This window comes from Chanodichthys erythropterus, chromosome 6, assembly GCF_024489055.1.
Source record: "Chanodichthys erythropterus isolate Z2021 chromosome 6, ASM2448905v1, whole genome shotgun sequence".
In the NCBI taxonomy this organism is placed as follows: Eukaryota; Metazoa; Chordata; class Actinopteri; order Cypriniformes; family Xenocyprididae; genus Chanodichthys; species Chanodichthys erythropterus.
In genome coordinates, this window is record NC_090226.1 from 28,549,478 (window position 1) to 28,564,243 (window position 14,766).

The 14,766-nt window shown below is 39.1% G+C and overlaps 1 protein-coding gene across 1 annotated transcript in view; it reads right to left on the reverse strand.

Moving 5' to 3' along the window:
- The window catches only part of pde4cb (phosphodiesterase 4C, cAMP-specific b), a 122,835-nt gene that overhangs the window by 87,879 nt on the left and 20,190 nt on the right, over positions 1 to 14,766 (reverse strand). The window contains exons 7-8 of the mRNA XM_067388553.1: positions 13,301 to 13,376; positions 12,939 to 13,138 (exon numbers count right to left, since the gene is read on the reverse strand). Of these exons, the coding sequence (XP_067244654.1) occupies positions 12,939 to 13,138; positions 13,301 to 13,312 (212 nt within the window). The 5' untranslated portion in view covers positions 13,313 to 13,376. The remainder of the gene's footprint in view (positions 1 to 12,938; positions 13,139 to 13,300; positions 13,377 to 14,766) is intronic.

A 14,766-nucleotide genomic window follows, 5' to 3' on the forward strand; every position in this document is an offset into this window, starting at 1 on the left:
GCTCTTTTTAATCTTTATGTTTATGATCTATCCAAATGCTTGAAAGCCTAATGCGTGTATGATTGAAAATAGTGAACCATATTATGTATGTCTCCAGCAGCTCTTTAATATATGTTATGGCCATGATTTGAACATGACAATATATATATATATATATATATATATATATATATATATATATATATATATATATATATATAATGTAGAGAGCAGTGGTGTATAGTACTCGAAAACCATACCAGTAAAAGTATAGTTATCTTACCAGAAAATGACTTTGGTACTTTGGTAGAAGTTAAAGTCACTGTTTAGAATGTTACTTGAGTAAAAGTTGTAAAGTATGTAATATTTTTTGTACTTAAGTACAAAAAGTATTTTTTTTTTTTATTAAATGTACTTAAGTATTGAAAGTAAAAGTACAAGTAAATGTAAAATACAAAAGGAGCAAAAATATATATATATATTAAAAATTGTTTTATACACAGTTTGAGCAGCAAGATTGTGTTCAATTTTAATTCTTACATTTTGTTTCTTTGAATTAAAAAAATGGCTAAATGTTTATTGTAAGTTTTAAATATAAAAAATACTAATATATTAAAGGAACACTCCACTTTTTTTGAAAATAGGCTCATTTTCCAACTCCCCTAGAGTTAAACAGTTGAGTTTTACCGTTTTTGAATCCATTCAGCCGATCTCCGGTTCTGGCGGTACCACTTTTAGCATAGCTTAGCATAGTTCATTGAATCTGATTAGACCGTTAGCATCGCGCTTAAAAATGACCAAAGAGTTTTGATATTTTTCAAATAGTTTGTAATAATCAAGGAACTTTGCTGCCGTATCATGGCTGCAGCAGGCGCAATGATATTACGCAGCGTCTCTCACAAACGTCTCCATGGTTGCAAGGCACGTTCCCTGTGCAAGCAGGGGCTCACGGGCGCTGCGTAATATCATTGTGCCTGCTGCAGCCATGGAACGGCAGCAAAGTTCCTTGATTATTACGCCTGAATGAGAGTATAGTTCCTAGCCATATCAGCCTAGAAAATCACAACTTTTTATTTTCCGTCGGTCTTAGTACACGATTTAACTACAGAAGAGTCAAGTTTTAAATAGGAAAAATATCGAAACTCTTTGGTCTCTTTTAAGCGCGATGCTAACGGTCTAATCAGATTCAATGATCTATGCTAAGCTATGCTAAAAGTGGTACCGTCAGAACCGGAGATCGGCTGAATGGATTCGAAAACAGTAAAACTCAACTGTTTAACTCTAGGGGAGTTGGAAAATGAGCCTATTTTCAAAAAAAGTGGAGTGTTCCTTTAATTATACATTGATCGTTCATGTTAATTCATAGTGCATTATGACTAATGTAAGAGACAACTTTAAAATGTTAAAATGTAAATGTGGAAATTAAAAATGAACAATATTTTAACCTTATTTAATGTTACAAATGGACTCTTAATGTAAAGTGTTTTCATTTCCTATAAATCCAAACAGTCATGCTTAAAAATTACCATCTTTACACACTAAGGCAGAGAATGGGTCTATTATGTATAGCCTACTTTCACACATTATTTGGCTCTATTTTAGAATACTTGATTATCTAATCAAAATGTGTTAAAGTGCCGAAAAATAAATAACTGAAATCGAATACATTTCTGATTTATGTTTCTGTCGCTGCATGATAAGGAGGATACAGTTTAAATATGCAACTTCACTGGATAATGAATGCATAACAGCGAACAAATGGATAACAATCATGACATTAAACAGTTTGTGTTTTTGTTACATTGTTTTAACCGCTTGAGGCACTACTAATGTTAGCATCCTCTCAGCCTCGACGGCAAACATATACTGTTCACCACTAATGCAGCATCTAGTCAACAAACGAATTACTTTATAATGATATGAAAACATGTACTGTAGTGTACACTGTATAACATACCATTTTGTTGTCCACTTTAAATCCGTTTTTGAAGTGTCCCGCTCTGTGCAGCGCAGCCTCACGTCACGTGTCAAAATAAACTAGGAGGCATCAGTGATAGTTTTTATCTCGCCTCTAGAGGCCGCTCTCGTAATGTCTCGTAATGACAGTTCACTCTTCTCAGCCGCTCCAGCAACAGACGCAACCCTGAAAATATAATCAACCGCGGTTGTGCGAGCACTTGTTTGCACGTGCTTGCTTGCAGTTTGTGTTCTTCTTCCGACTTTATTTTGTAGTAAGTAACGAAAATGCTTAGGGAAAATGTATCGGAGTAAAAGTACACATTTTATTTAGGAAATGTAGTGGAGTAAAAGTAAAAGTTGACAGAAATATAAAAACTCAAGTAAAGTACAGATTCTCCCAAAAAATACTTAAGTACTGTAACGAAGTATTATTACTTCGTTACATTACACCACTGGTAGAGAGAGAGAGAGAGAGAGAGAGAGAGAGAGAGAGAGAGAGAGAGAGAGAGAGAGAGAGTATTGGTATGATCCCCCCATGTCATCCAAGATGTTTATGTCTTTCTTTCTTCAGTCGAAAAGAAATTAAGGTTTTTGAGGAAAACATTCCAGGATTTTTCTCAATATAGTGGACTTCACTGGGGTTCATGACGTAATTGCGTGGTAAAGGTCACGTGTGACGTTGGTGGAAGTATACCGATACACTGTCTACAAAGCGAATGTGCAAAGATTAAGCCAAATGGCCTTTACAAAAAAAAAAAAAAAAAGGTAAAACAACGATGTCGGACGATTTTGAAGTTGGAGCAGAAAATTAGTTTTTTCGCCCTACCGCGATACTTCAGCCTACGTCATGCGTGACCTTTCAACGTAACGTGTGGCGCATCACAGAGCAGTGCAAGACAACCATTTGTAGTTAAAAAGTATATAAGTTTGTATTTTTTTAGAAAATGACCAATTGTTTCGCTAGAGAAGAACCTTATTCCTCATCTGGGATTGTGTATCCTTGTAAAGCTGCAATGAAACTGTAATTTGGACCTTCAATCCATGCAGTGAAGTCCACTATATGGAGAAAAATCAGTCCCCCCAGGATGTGGCGATATTTTTTTGTGATTTTTACGATCAAAATGACATTTGCAATGTTTTTTTTTTTTTTTTTTGAATACAACATTTACCATGTATTATGTTAGATGCACAGTAGTCACACATGGCAACAGAACAAACAAAATGGACAAATCTTGTTTATTGTGGTTTCTTGCCAAAAAAGGCTAGTCGGTGGGAAATGTGTCCAAAATCTTACAGGTAAGCCACAGCAATAAGCAAATGCCTAATTATAAAAAGTTCTCAAGTAATTAAGAATCAAGTAAACAGTCAGCAATAAAATAAGAATAAACAAATTATAATAGGACAAATAAATACAACATAAAGATAGAGATACAAACAGTACTTCAAGTTTAAGTATTTTTTGTTTTTCCCCTGTTGTTGTTTGATTAATTAATATTAATGACACAGAAAGGAGCGGGTATATATTAGTTTGCTTTCACTTTAAGACCTACTGTAATGAGCGGATCAAACACTGACACACGTCCCAAATTTGTTCACTCAAGACATAACTACCAAGATGGACATACAGGCACTATTATGTGTGTATTTGACTGTTCAAGGCCAATAAGCCTAGAAATATAACACATTTCGGTATGCACGCTCGAGGGCTGACAGGCGGCAAATGCATGTACAGAATCCACAGCCAGTCAGTCAGTGTGTCAGAGCCGAATTGAGTTTGTGTAGCCTATACAGCGCTTTTATCAACTCTTTTTTAGTGCTATCAGGCATATCATACTTTTTATTTTTCATTCATCCATGTCACGTAATCGCTTCACCCGCTTCTTGGCACGGATGCGAGATGACAGAGAAATATTTGCTTTTGCTTTCACAGACTATGCACAGACCACATAGCCTACTGTGCATGCACATTGCACAATGGTCTGTAGGCTATCCTCGTGAAAATAATGCATTGCAGCTTTTAAGGATTAGGAATTAGGGATAATTAAATTAGATAATATTATTTATTTTTGTGAATTAAATTATTTTTTGCGTTTATTTTGCGGTAAAATGACGAATTATGCAGGATCACAAAAAAATGCGACATTGTGTTGATTTTACGTTATATTCAGCAATCGCAGAATCGTGAAAAACGTCTCAGGTTACGTATGTAACCATGGTTCCCTGAGAACAGGGAACGAGACTCTGCGTTTGCAGTAAACGCTTTGGGGAACGACACGTGACTCGGTGTCTGAAAGCCAACTATCCAATAACTCCAATGCCTATTGGCCAGCGATAGCCTATGACGTCATAGGGCGTGACCTGGAAGTATAAAAGCGCGCATGTGGAAGCAGTCATTATCCATCGTCTTGAAGGGACTGTCCAGCAGGCAGCCCAAAGCATGGCAAGGAAACGCAGAGTCTCATTCCCTGTTCTCAGGGATCCATGGTTACATACATAACCTGAGACATTCCCTTTCAAAAGGGAACTCCACTCTGCATTTGCAGTAAACGCTTTAGGGAACGATATACCCACGTGCTTGTGGAGAGTGCCTGCCAAGAAATATGGCTGAGACAAAGGCTCCAAAGCAGTTCGGGAACTGCTTGGCAACTCCCCCTCGGGTAACACCAGCCCAAGCTGAACCTCAAGAAGGCCTTCCTCAGAGGGCCTACAGAAGCTGCTAAGGCATCTGGAACCATCTTTTCCGAAGAGAAAGTGGTCCCTTTAAGGGAATGTGGCCAAGGAACCAAAGGGAACCTCGGCCAGTCACTTAGAGGGGAACAAAGTCTTGTCAAGGAACAGACTTAGTTCTGGCCAACCCTGTCTGAATACAGAGCCTCTAAAATGTATTCAAGAAGATAGTAAGTAATAGTGACTGCAAAGAGGCAGAAACCAACTGAAACCCACGCGCCATCCTGGAGAGCAGAACTCTCTGAGTGCTATGAACCCTCATATCGAGGGGAGATAATCCGCTCATCCTAGGATCTACCCAGTGCTTAATTAACGCACTGAGGAGGCTGAGGAGGCTGTGCGCTAGAGAACCTTGATATAGGGGAGCACAAACTGTGCGCTAGAGAACCTTGATATAGGGGAGCACAAACCAGCCTGGGGCTGAATCTTAGGAGGAGGCCTGATTAAGGCCTACCACCATGATCAGCTTAGGGAGCTATAAGCACTATTACAAATACAACCCTGAAAGGGAAGTACAAAGTTCACCTAACAGGTAGACCATGCAATGGGCACATACTCATGGAGGCCAAAGCGGGGCCTACAGCATGATAGTAGCTATATTGAAACAGAAGTATATTCAGAAAGTGGCCTGGAGGGGCCACCCTGAACGTCTGTCTTGCTGGTGGTAGACAGACAACTTCAATGGCAGCATAGGAGGCTGCAAAGTGCCCGCATGACAATCCACCTAACACAATCCAACGAGCAGTGTACTCAGTAAAAGCACCTTTTACTCTTTAAAGCAAGAGGAGTACAGCGTACACCAACACATATTAAGGAAGGCCTGGAGGGGCCTGTAACCTCAACAGACACGTGGCATCAGCTCGTGGCAGTGTTTAGGTCCCAAGGACGGTAAACAACCTGTCAAAGAGGAGGTTGGATCTACCACTTGGGCCCCTGGCCAGCGAAAGTGTATAGAAATAATTCTCAAAGAGAAATACACCCAAACATACTCCAGTGTGTTCAAAAAAAGGCGTAGGACCTCTAGGACACACGGCGTAAGTCTCATGGCTGTTTCTAGGAGCACAAAATATCCACCCTAGGTGCTAGGTGGCTCTTAGCTCAACTAGAGTAGAAACAGACTCAGGGAGGCAACAGTAGTTTAACCCTCTGGAGTCTGAGGCTGATTTGGGGCCTGGAGAAGTTTTGACATGCCCTGACATTTGTGCTTTTTTCAGTTGTTTATAAACATATTAATGGAAAAAGTGTCATTACACTGTATTCAGCACAAACTAGGCTACCATAATATGTGAGGACCATGTATGTACATGTTTGTGTTTATGAAGGAATAACGTTTATGCGTGGTTATTGAAAAAACAAAAAACTTAAGTCACTGAAATAAGGCCAAAAACATAATATTATATATGTGTTCACAAGACTTCTGGGTATTGGAGGTTGTAGACTAGAGTTTCTGCTTCAAAATTATGTTAAAATTATCCTACCTACTTGTTCATATTAAACAATATATTGATTTAGTTTTTGTAAGTCACTTTTTGTCAAGAAACAAAGTATGCCTAGAGGCGTGAATCATCATGAATAATGGGTCATTTACACCTGAAAATACAAAAGAATCGCATAATGAGCTATAATGACCTGCATAATAATGAGGCCTTTCAGTTAGGTAGGCTGTGAAACAAAATGTCTCAAGCTCATCATGGGTGTATATCAAACATACAGAAAAAACAGCAATACTGTTAAATATTATTACAATTTAAAATAATGGTATTCTATTATATACTTTAAAATATAATGTATTTCTGTGATGCAAAGTGTCTGAACAATTATGTTACCTCTATGGCATTTCATATAGCCTTTTAGCTTAAAAGCATGCACATTTGGAGAAATATTGATGGATTCTCATATGTTTATGTAAATTTTCTATACAGAGGAGAAATATTTATTCAATATTTATTGTCATCACTATGAACGCTGGATACTGTGTTTTCAATTCATACTTGCAGCTGGAGGGCGCTCTGTACACCTTTAGTCCACAAATTTATCTAAAGAAGAACAGACACCATGTGACATTCCAGGAACTAACAGATCGCTATAACATCCAGATAAACAATTTTCAAGACAATAAATACACGATTGAGACAATGTATGCATGTATTGCCTCAGAATTTGCGTCTGAATAGCGCTGGCTCCGTGGACGTGGCCGCAGCCGCATTAGCGGATAATGAGATGAATCACGGGCGTCTGACATGGCTCTCTTTTCATACAGATTACATAAACAGGGAATATTTGTTTTTGATTTGACTTACACGATTTAAACCTGACATTTCAACATTTCTTTAGACATAAGTCTAATTTTTGTGTCATTAGTATTCACTAAGTTACAGTTCACTTTCTGAGAACTATCAGATTGGACTTCGTTCAGAGGGAGACGAGAGATCATGCATCATGTTAGTTTTTCTTTATTTTGCAAAAAGCACAACATTTTCTTTGTACTCTGAGTGAACACAAATAAAAGAAGATATTCTATAGTTTTAATTGATATATTACTTATGTCTCTATGACAAAAAATGACAGAGTTTTTTAAGTCTGTTTTGCTGCAATGTGAAAAAAATCCTGCAAAACGCGCTGGTGCGTTTCCCGACTCCAGAGAGTTAAACCGAAACTCAGTAAGGTTTCACTACCGTTACTCCACCTGAGAGGCTAGCCACTCAGAGTACTCAGTAAAAGCACCTTTTACTCTCACAGTGAGAGGAGTACATGACTGAACTCCACATGCTACCCAGGAGGCCGAAGTAGGCCTACCTAGTAAACACGTGGCATCAGCAAGTGGCTTCCATAACCATACCACCCAAAGGCCATGTATTACAAGTTTCAAATTTGTAGAACATGAAACGCTACCAGACATCGTGAACAGGCCCGTTAGGGCCTATCCGTTAGTGATGGGGCGTGGCCGATGGTGGCATGGCTTCTCCAGGCATCCTGCCAACAAGACAACTAGAAAAAGGAGGCCTAAAGGGGCCTCCATTCCAGTATCAAGTGGCGATTAGCCTATGCACAGAAAAAACACAACCTGTGCCAACATGTAAACTAAAAAGGAGGCCTGAAGGGGCCTACCGATTCAATAACATGTTGTAACGAAATGTAGCGGTTATTAATCAATTTATGGATGAAATATGAATATAATAATTCATAAGGTTATGAATAAATTATGATTCATATATCGACCCAACGGGGAATTAAACATATATTGTGAATCAATTACAACAAATTATAATCAATTACATATATGATTAGTTCTGGTTTAATAATTATTTAGAGAAACTGTTCGTTTGTCCAGCAAACTAAGTCCCTCACAGAATATTATAAACAGAGTTATTATCTGGCCATGAAAATAACCTGCTATTATAACATCAAAGCATAAAGCGATCGAAAAACGTTAAAGTGACTTGGTTTTCAGCTGAAAGAACAAACAGAACAATCGAGCGTGAAAAACATTTTAATATATGCAAACTACGAATACAGAGGTTATACATTTAAATATATATACAAGAAAATACACACCTATGTACAAGAATAGAAGTAGAGAAGGAAAGAGAGAAGGCAATTAGCAAACTCACAACCAGTCCTAAGCCAGCACGGAAATCAGTTTCATCATCTAAGATTGAGAAACGGCAGTATACTTGCATTGGTTGCGTGTGTCGAATTTCAGGTTAGCGCTGGTGCAGTTCGTTGGCTTCCTCCGTTCAGCGGGAAGGTTTGAACTGAGGACGAGAGTGAGTTTCGCTGGAAGATGGCGATCCCGATGCTGAGCGCGATGGCAGCGCGTGGTCACCGGAGAGGTCCGGGAAAAACATGCACGAGATGCTCGTGAGACAATCGGGAGAGAACACTCGAGAAATTGTGCATCTTTGCTTTTATGACAGATAAGCCGACACACCTCCTTGAGGTGGGGTAGCCAATAACATGGGTGCAAAGTTGGCGGGAAAGCTTTCCCTTTGTTTGGCCTCACGACTTAATCCAATGATTTATGACTACCAGATCAGATCTCCAAAAGGAGTGTGTTCCTCACAGTATCATTAAACACATAGAAAAATGCATTTGTCCGTTTGGTGACATGTCTCAATGAATAGCTCGAGTCCGGAGCTTTGAAAAGAGATCAAACTCGATAGGTCAGAAAGGCATAGGAGAGAAGTTATGGTTTACAGACAAAATTATATCATTAAAATGCACACTAGCACAAATACACTCATTTAAACACTAGGAAACATGCATAGGCCCTAAAATATATGAAATATATATTTCAGCATAGTGGTAGTATATATATATATATATATATATATATATATACAGTTAAAAGTGTATGTTTGTGTGTTTCTGTATGTGTGTCTGTGTGTGTGTTTTTTGTGTGTGCCAGTGTGTGTGGGTGCTGGAATGTGGATCTGGCCCGTAGTCCACATGAGGGGCCCCTTTGATGTCCTAAGAGCAAGGAAATTGGGCCTGCTGTGTTACCTCGGAGGGCCACAAAGGTGTCAAGTGGGCTCATCTTTAGTAGACAGTTCGGAGCCGATTTAGTGATTAAGAAACAAGGTTAAAAGCGTCCTGAAAACTCCAAAGTTTATTGATTATCCTGATACGTGTGCATACGTTACAATGTGGCTTCAGCTCGTGAATTTTAAGGGAACCAAGCTACAGGGGACCAGCTCTAACCCAAATAACTATGGGAAGCTAACTGCTACCTGTGCAAGGCTATACATTCCAAACAGGCAGTGTACCCTAAATTGTGACTAAAGGGAACCAACAAAACCAGCATGGTCTAAGGGAGGCTATTAAGCCTACTACCTCAAACAAACATGTGGCAGGGCCTGAGGCAGTGTAATCTGTAACAGTATGTGAGCAAACTGTAATCTGTTGAACAGCATAGTATACATACAATTGCTAACTACAAGGAGGCTGAATAAATATGGCCTACAATCCAAGTTATATGCAATATAGCTGTTAACCAGAAAAGGAGCTGAAAGATATTAACTTTTCTCAAAAAGTGATCTAACTACCCCGAGTATGCAATCCAGCAGGTGATGCACTCAGTGACACTAAAAACCCTCTTTACTGACGAATATAAATTCACCATATACTCAAATAGAGGCCAATTTACAATGAAAAAGGGCCAAATGTAGGGCAAAAGTCTAGAACTCAAAGTAATACAAATTTTTATATACATGCTGTTAAAAAGAAAAAAATTCTCTATACAGATTCTCAAATCTGTTCTAAGCCTCAGAGAACAGAGCTAAAAACTAGCAGCGTCAAATCAAACTTGATAAATAGAAACATCAAGTGGCTCAGAAGAAAATATTTTTTCTTTCTAGCATGAGAGTTCTAGAAAGTGGAGCCTAGCAAATACCTGCATAACTTATCTATGCAAAGATAAGGGCCTACCACCTGAGAAACAGCATCAGGAATAAAAACAGTCTACAACCTAGCTGTTAAACTCACAACTGCACATACATAAGCAAGGGGATAATTGGGCATACGGCCTAGCAACTCCCTCAGGAGGAAGCCAGAACTAGGAACTAGCTACACATCCTGAAAGGATAGTAAATACATATGGGGTTAGTTTTTACATATACCACACATAAACCTAGCTCTAGCCTGGCCGCTAAGCTATAGGCCTATTTTTTACAACAGGCAACATAACAAGCCTGATCTCCACTTCCAAATCTCATGACGGGAGAAATAAAGCGAAGATCACTGCTAAAATGACATATATAGACATGAGTGCCAACTCAGACTATAATGGAAAATAGCTGAGAGGCTGATACATATAGAGAAAAAATAAGCAGCAGCTATTCTGCGGCCTGCTCAGTCAGTCTCAACACTCCAGTTTTGCCCAAAAACCCCTATTACATTTTACTGTTACACGTTCAGGAAAATATACAAGAATAAAAACATGGTCAAACATTTAAATAATTAAATCAGACCTTGTCTTACCTTCCAATGGCTCGAAGACCAAAGACTCCTCCTTCACTTGTTTGAATGGGAAGGACGAAATCCATGGTTCTAAAAGCCCACAAACCCTTTCACTATCAAGCCAGAAGGCGGGCCTTCAGAAAAAACTTTGATCATGGGCCGGCCGTCAGCCTGACTGTTCAAAGGTGTTATCCTGAACATGCACAGTATTTAAAAACACCCGGGAGGCTGAGGAAGAGGGGCGAAGGCAAAAATAAAATCACCTTCACCAATAGAGGGGGTTGATCAGTGGCGTTGCTGGCGCTGGTGATCAATCACCTCCCTTAAGTCCATCTTCCTCTTCCTCGTATCCCGCCGCTTCTGCGACTTGCTCCGAGGTGGAGGAGGCACTCGAGTGGCGACCCTGAATCTCTGGCCCTGCCTCTGAGCCTCGGCTCGAGACGGGCCAGAGCCGCCCGGCTGTCTGGGCCCAGTTTCGGACCTGAGCGGTATGCAATTATTATATGCTGCTGAGCGCGCCTTCGCCTCCCTGAACTTTCCGACCACCGTCTCAACGGAGCTGACGAAAAGTTGAGACGGCAAAACCGGGGCATCGAGGAGAGAGCCCTTTTCTCTCTCCCTGATGTCCGCCATGTTCAGCCACAGATGCCTCTCCGTGGCCACCATGGCCGCCATCATCTGCCAATCAAGGCAGCCGTCTGCTTGGTGGCCCAGAGAGCGAGATCCGTGGTGTGGCGCAGCCCAGCCCCGGCATCGACACATGGCCGATGAGATAATGCTTCCACAGGCGCACTTTTATACTTCCGGGTCGCACCCTATGATGTCATAGGCTGTCGCCGGCCAATAGGCATGAAAGTTATTGGATAGTTGGCTTTCAGACACCGAGTCATGTGACGTTCCCCAAAGCGTTTACTGCAAATGCAGAGTCGAGTTCCCTTTCGAAAGGGAACTGGAGGGACTGAAAAATCCTGGAATATTTTTCTCAAAAACCTTAATTTCTTTTCGACTGAAGAAAGAAAGACATGAACAACTTGGATGACATGGGGGTGAGTAAACTATCAGGAAATTTTCATTCAGAAGTGAACTAATTCTTAATGCTTGTGTGAATTGCTGTATAGCAAGCTTACAGAGACAATGATGCAATGAGAATTTTACTAAAGAAAGATTGCATAGTGCAAGTGAAAAATGTTTCAAGCTGTTTAGTGTATGTTATATACACATTTATTTGCCAGTTCAATGATTCAGAAAAGGGAATTACTGTGGGCTTAGTTGTGGAGACACTGGTATCTAGCACATTGATTTGTATTAATATTTGTAGTAATGTGACTGCATCTAATTATTGTGGTCTCATTTAATGTATTGTAGTGTGTTGTACCTTCTAGGTGTGTTTACATTAGCTGGAGCATGCGGGTCATTCACTGCTTTGAGCTGATTAAGAAAATGGACAACCAGCTGGTGGGACCATAATCAACCTGATAGACCTTGATCAATCTGGTTAGAGCTGGTAGACCACCTTCCAGTAACAAACCAGCTGCTATGTTCCAAAAACAAGTTTGACCACCTTATAAGCTGATATGACGTTTTTTGTTTTTTGTTTTCCCAGCAGGAAAAGACCTAATGTGACAAGCTGTGGCAGAACAAAACCTTTATAAGGTGCTCCAATAAAAATGTAGCAGAAACTGTCACTCTTTTGTTATTATGCTCACCAAAAAGTTAAATATAGCATGTTAGTGTGTTTATGCTGAATATCTCTGAATATCCCAGTCATTGTGCCCTTTCACCAGATCAGTAAACACAGTAGAAGCAGGTGGGAGTTGTTCTCTGCTCAAATCTCCATGACCTTTCTTTCATTTGCCTTCCCAGGTTATTTGAACTAACAAGTGATTAAAATTCATTAGATGGAGAAGAGGAATGGTATCAGAAGTAACAGTCCCACTTCAAAAAAATCTGTTCATACTGTAGCTACATCTCTTCATGTCCTATAATACCTCTCAGATCCGATCTTTGTACCTTTTCAGTGACATTTAACACAAACACACTCACTGTGGTACACACCATGTTGGCTTATACATGAAAAACAATAAGCATCATGATTGAACTGAGTCACATCTTGCTCACAGTGTCAGTATCTGCACACTCAGTGTTCATTATGGAAACCTCAGACAGTAGCAATCTGTCCTTGATTTCTGTGGATGTGCTTCAATCAACAGAGGTCTACTGAATAGTAGCTATGATCACATCAGATGGCATATTGCACACTTTTATCAGACACCTAAATCTTGGCTGAGAATGTTATGGTGCACAGGATGACTCACTCATTTTCTTTTTGGGCATCCGCACAGGCCAGGGCTGATTTATACAGCGCTTCAAGGTCCTTTAACTTCTTTGCATCCAGGGTAGAGTGTCTGCGGGCTAAAGGTGGAAGCAGGAGTGGCCCAGAGAACCTGCGGCGAATGGCATTGTTGGGTTTGGACTGAAGCTCCAGTGGGTTGGAGATCAGGGAGTCCCTTCGTCTCTGAGTAAAAAAGAATAAATATTCAGGTCAGCTAAGCAAAATGTTTTACAGTACAAGAGTGAAGTGCAAAATAACAGCTGTTATGGGATTTTTTTTTTTGTCATTTACCAAGTCCAAAAAAGTATTATATGTATTATAGAACATAAAGATAAAAACACATACCATATTTTCCATGTCTACAGCTCACAGTTGGACTATTTCAGAACCACATCTTGATGATAATTTTAATTATCCATAACTGCCAAAAGAAATTTATAAATAAATGAATAAACAAGAATAAACAAGCACTTATTTTCCTCATGACATATATCATATACAGTGGGGAAAATAATAATTTGATCCCCTGATTTTGTAAGTTTGACCACTTACAAAGAAATGAAGGGTCTATAATTTTATGGTAGATTTATTTTAACAGATAGAGACCAGAAATCCAGAAAGAATACATTTATAGAGGTTACAAATTGATGCGTTTCAGTGAGTAAAATAAGTACACTGTAAACCCAAATGCTCAAAACACTTAATTGTTTTGAGTAGGACAAACTTAAAGTTGAGTTAAATTAACTGCTATGAGTATTTAGAACTTTCTTTTTCTTTTTAGTTCACAGAACTGAACTGCTTTATTGTTTTAGTTGTGGGTTTTAATGTGGGTTTTTAGAGAGTTACTGTCATGGTGACATGTGGCTTGGTTTGAGAGCAGGTAAGTTACATGTTTTAAGTTGCTGAACTTGTTTAGTAAGTTTTATACCAATACCACATATTGTTAACATGTTAGCAAATTAGCACGTTGGCATTTATTGAATTTTCTTATTAGGGTTTACAGTGAAGTAAATAACTTATTTGAGTTGGAAGACCTCAAAATAAAAAAAAAATGTTAATTGTTATCAAAGTGTACGAGTTAGCTAACTCAGTACTTCAAGTTAGCTATTATCATGCAAGTGCACATGGCTACATCATAAATGTTTCCGTCCCTGCAGTCACAATGTGAAAATACTATTAAAATTATAATTCGATATACATTACATTACATTACAGGTCACGACAACCGACTGGTCTCCCAGTGGTTTACGTTATGTTTAGCATTATGTGATTAATTTACAACAAAACAAAAGAAAACATATTGCCTTCATCACCCTTTTTTTTGTCTTTCAGTATATAGTGAAATTGGACAAGCTCAGTGCCAATACATTTTTCTAATTATTTTTTGTGAATTAGAATTTATGCAAAGGATAGTGGGTGACTGGAGGACGCAAAGGATACACTTGATGCATCCTTCAAAACAGGCCGAATGAAGGACACAAAAGGAAGGCTGCCTTCTAAAGATCCTTTAAAATCAGACGTCCTTTGACAGAGCCTGATGACGTGGCAACCAAGATATAGGACACAGTCTTGACAATGAACAAATGACTCGCAACGTTATCCTTTCACGAACAAGAAATGACTGTTGTTTGATTCTTTACACCCTTGTGTACAATTTTAAGGGACAAACATTTTTAGTGGTGACTCCAAAACCACAGTGGACATTATCAAGTGTACTGATTCAATCCCACAATTAACCTCAATATAAAGTATAAAAACAATTAAAAAAAAAAAAATCTATAAAAAACACTGTTGACTTATGACTATTGACT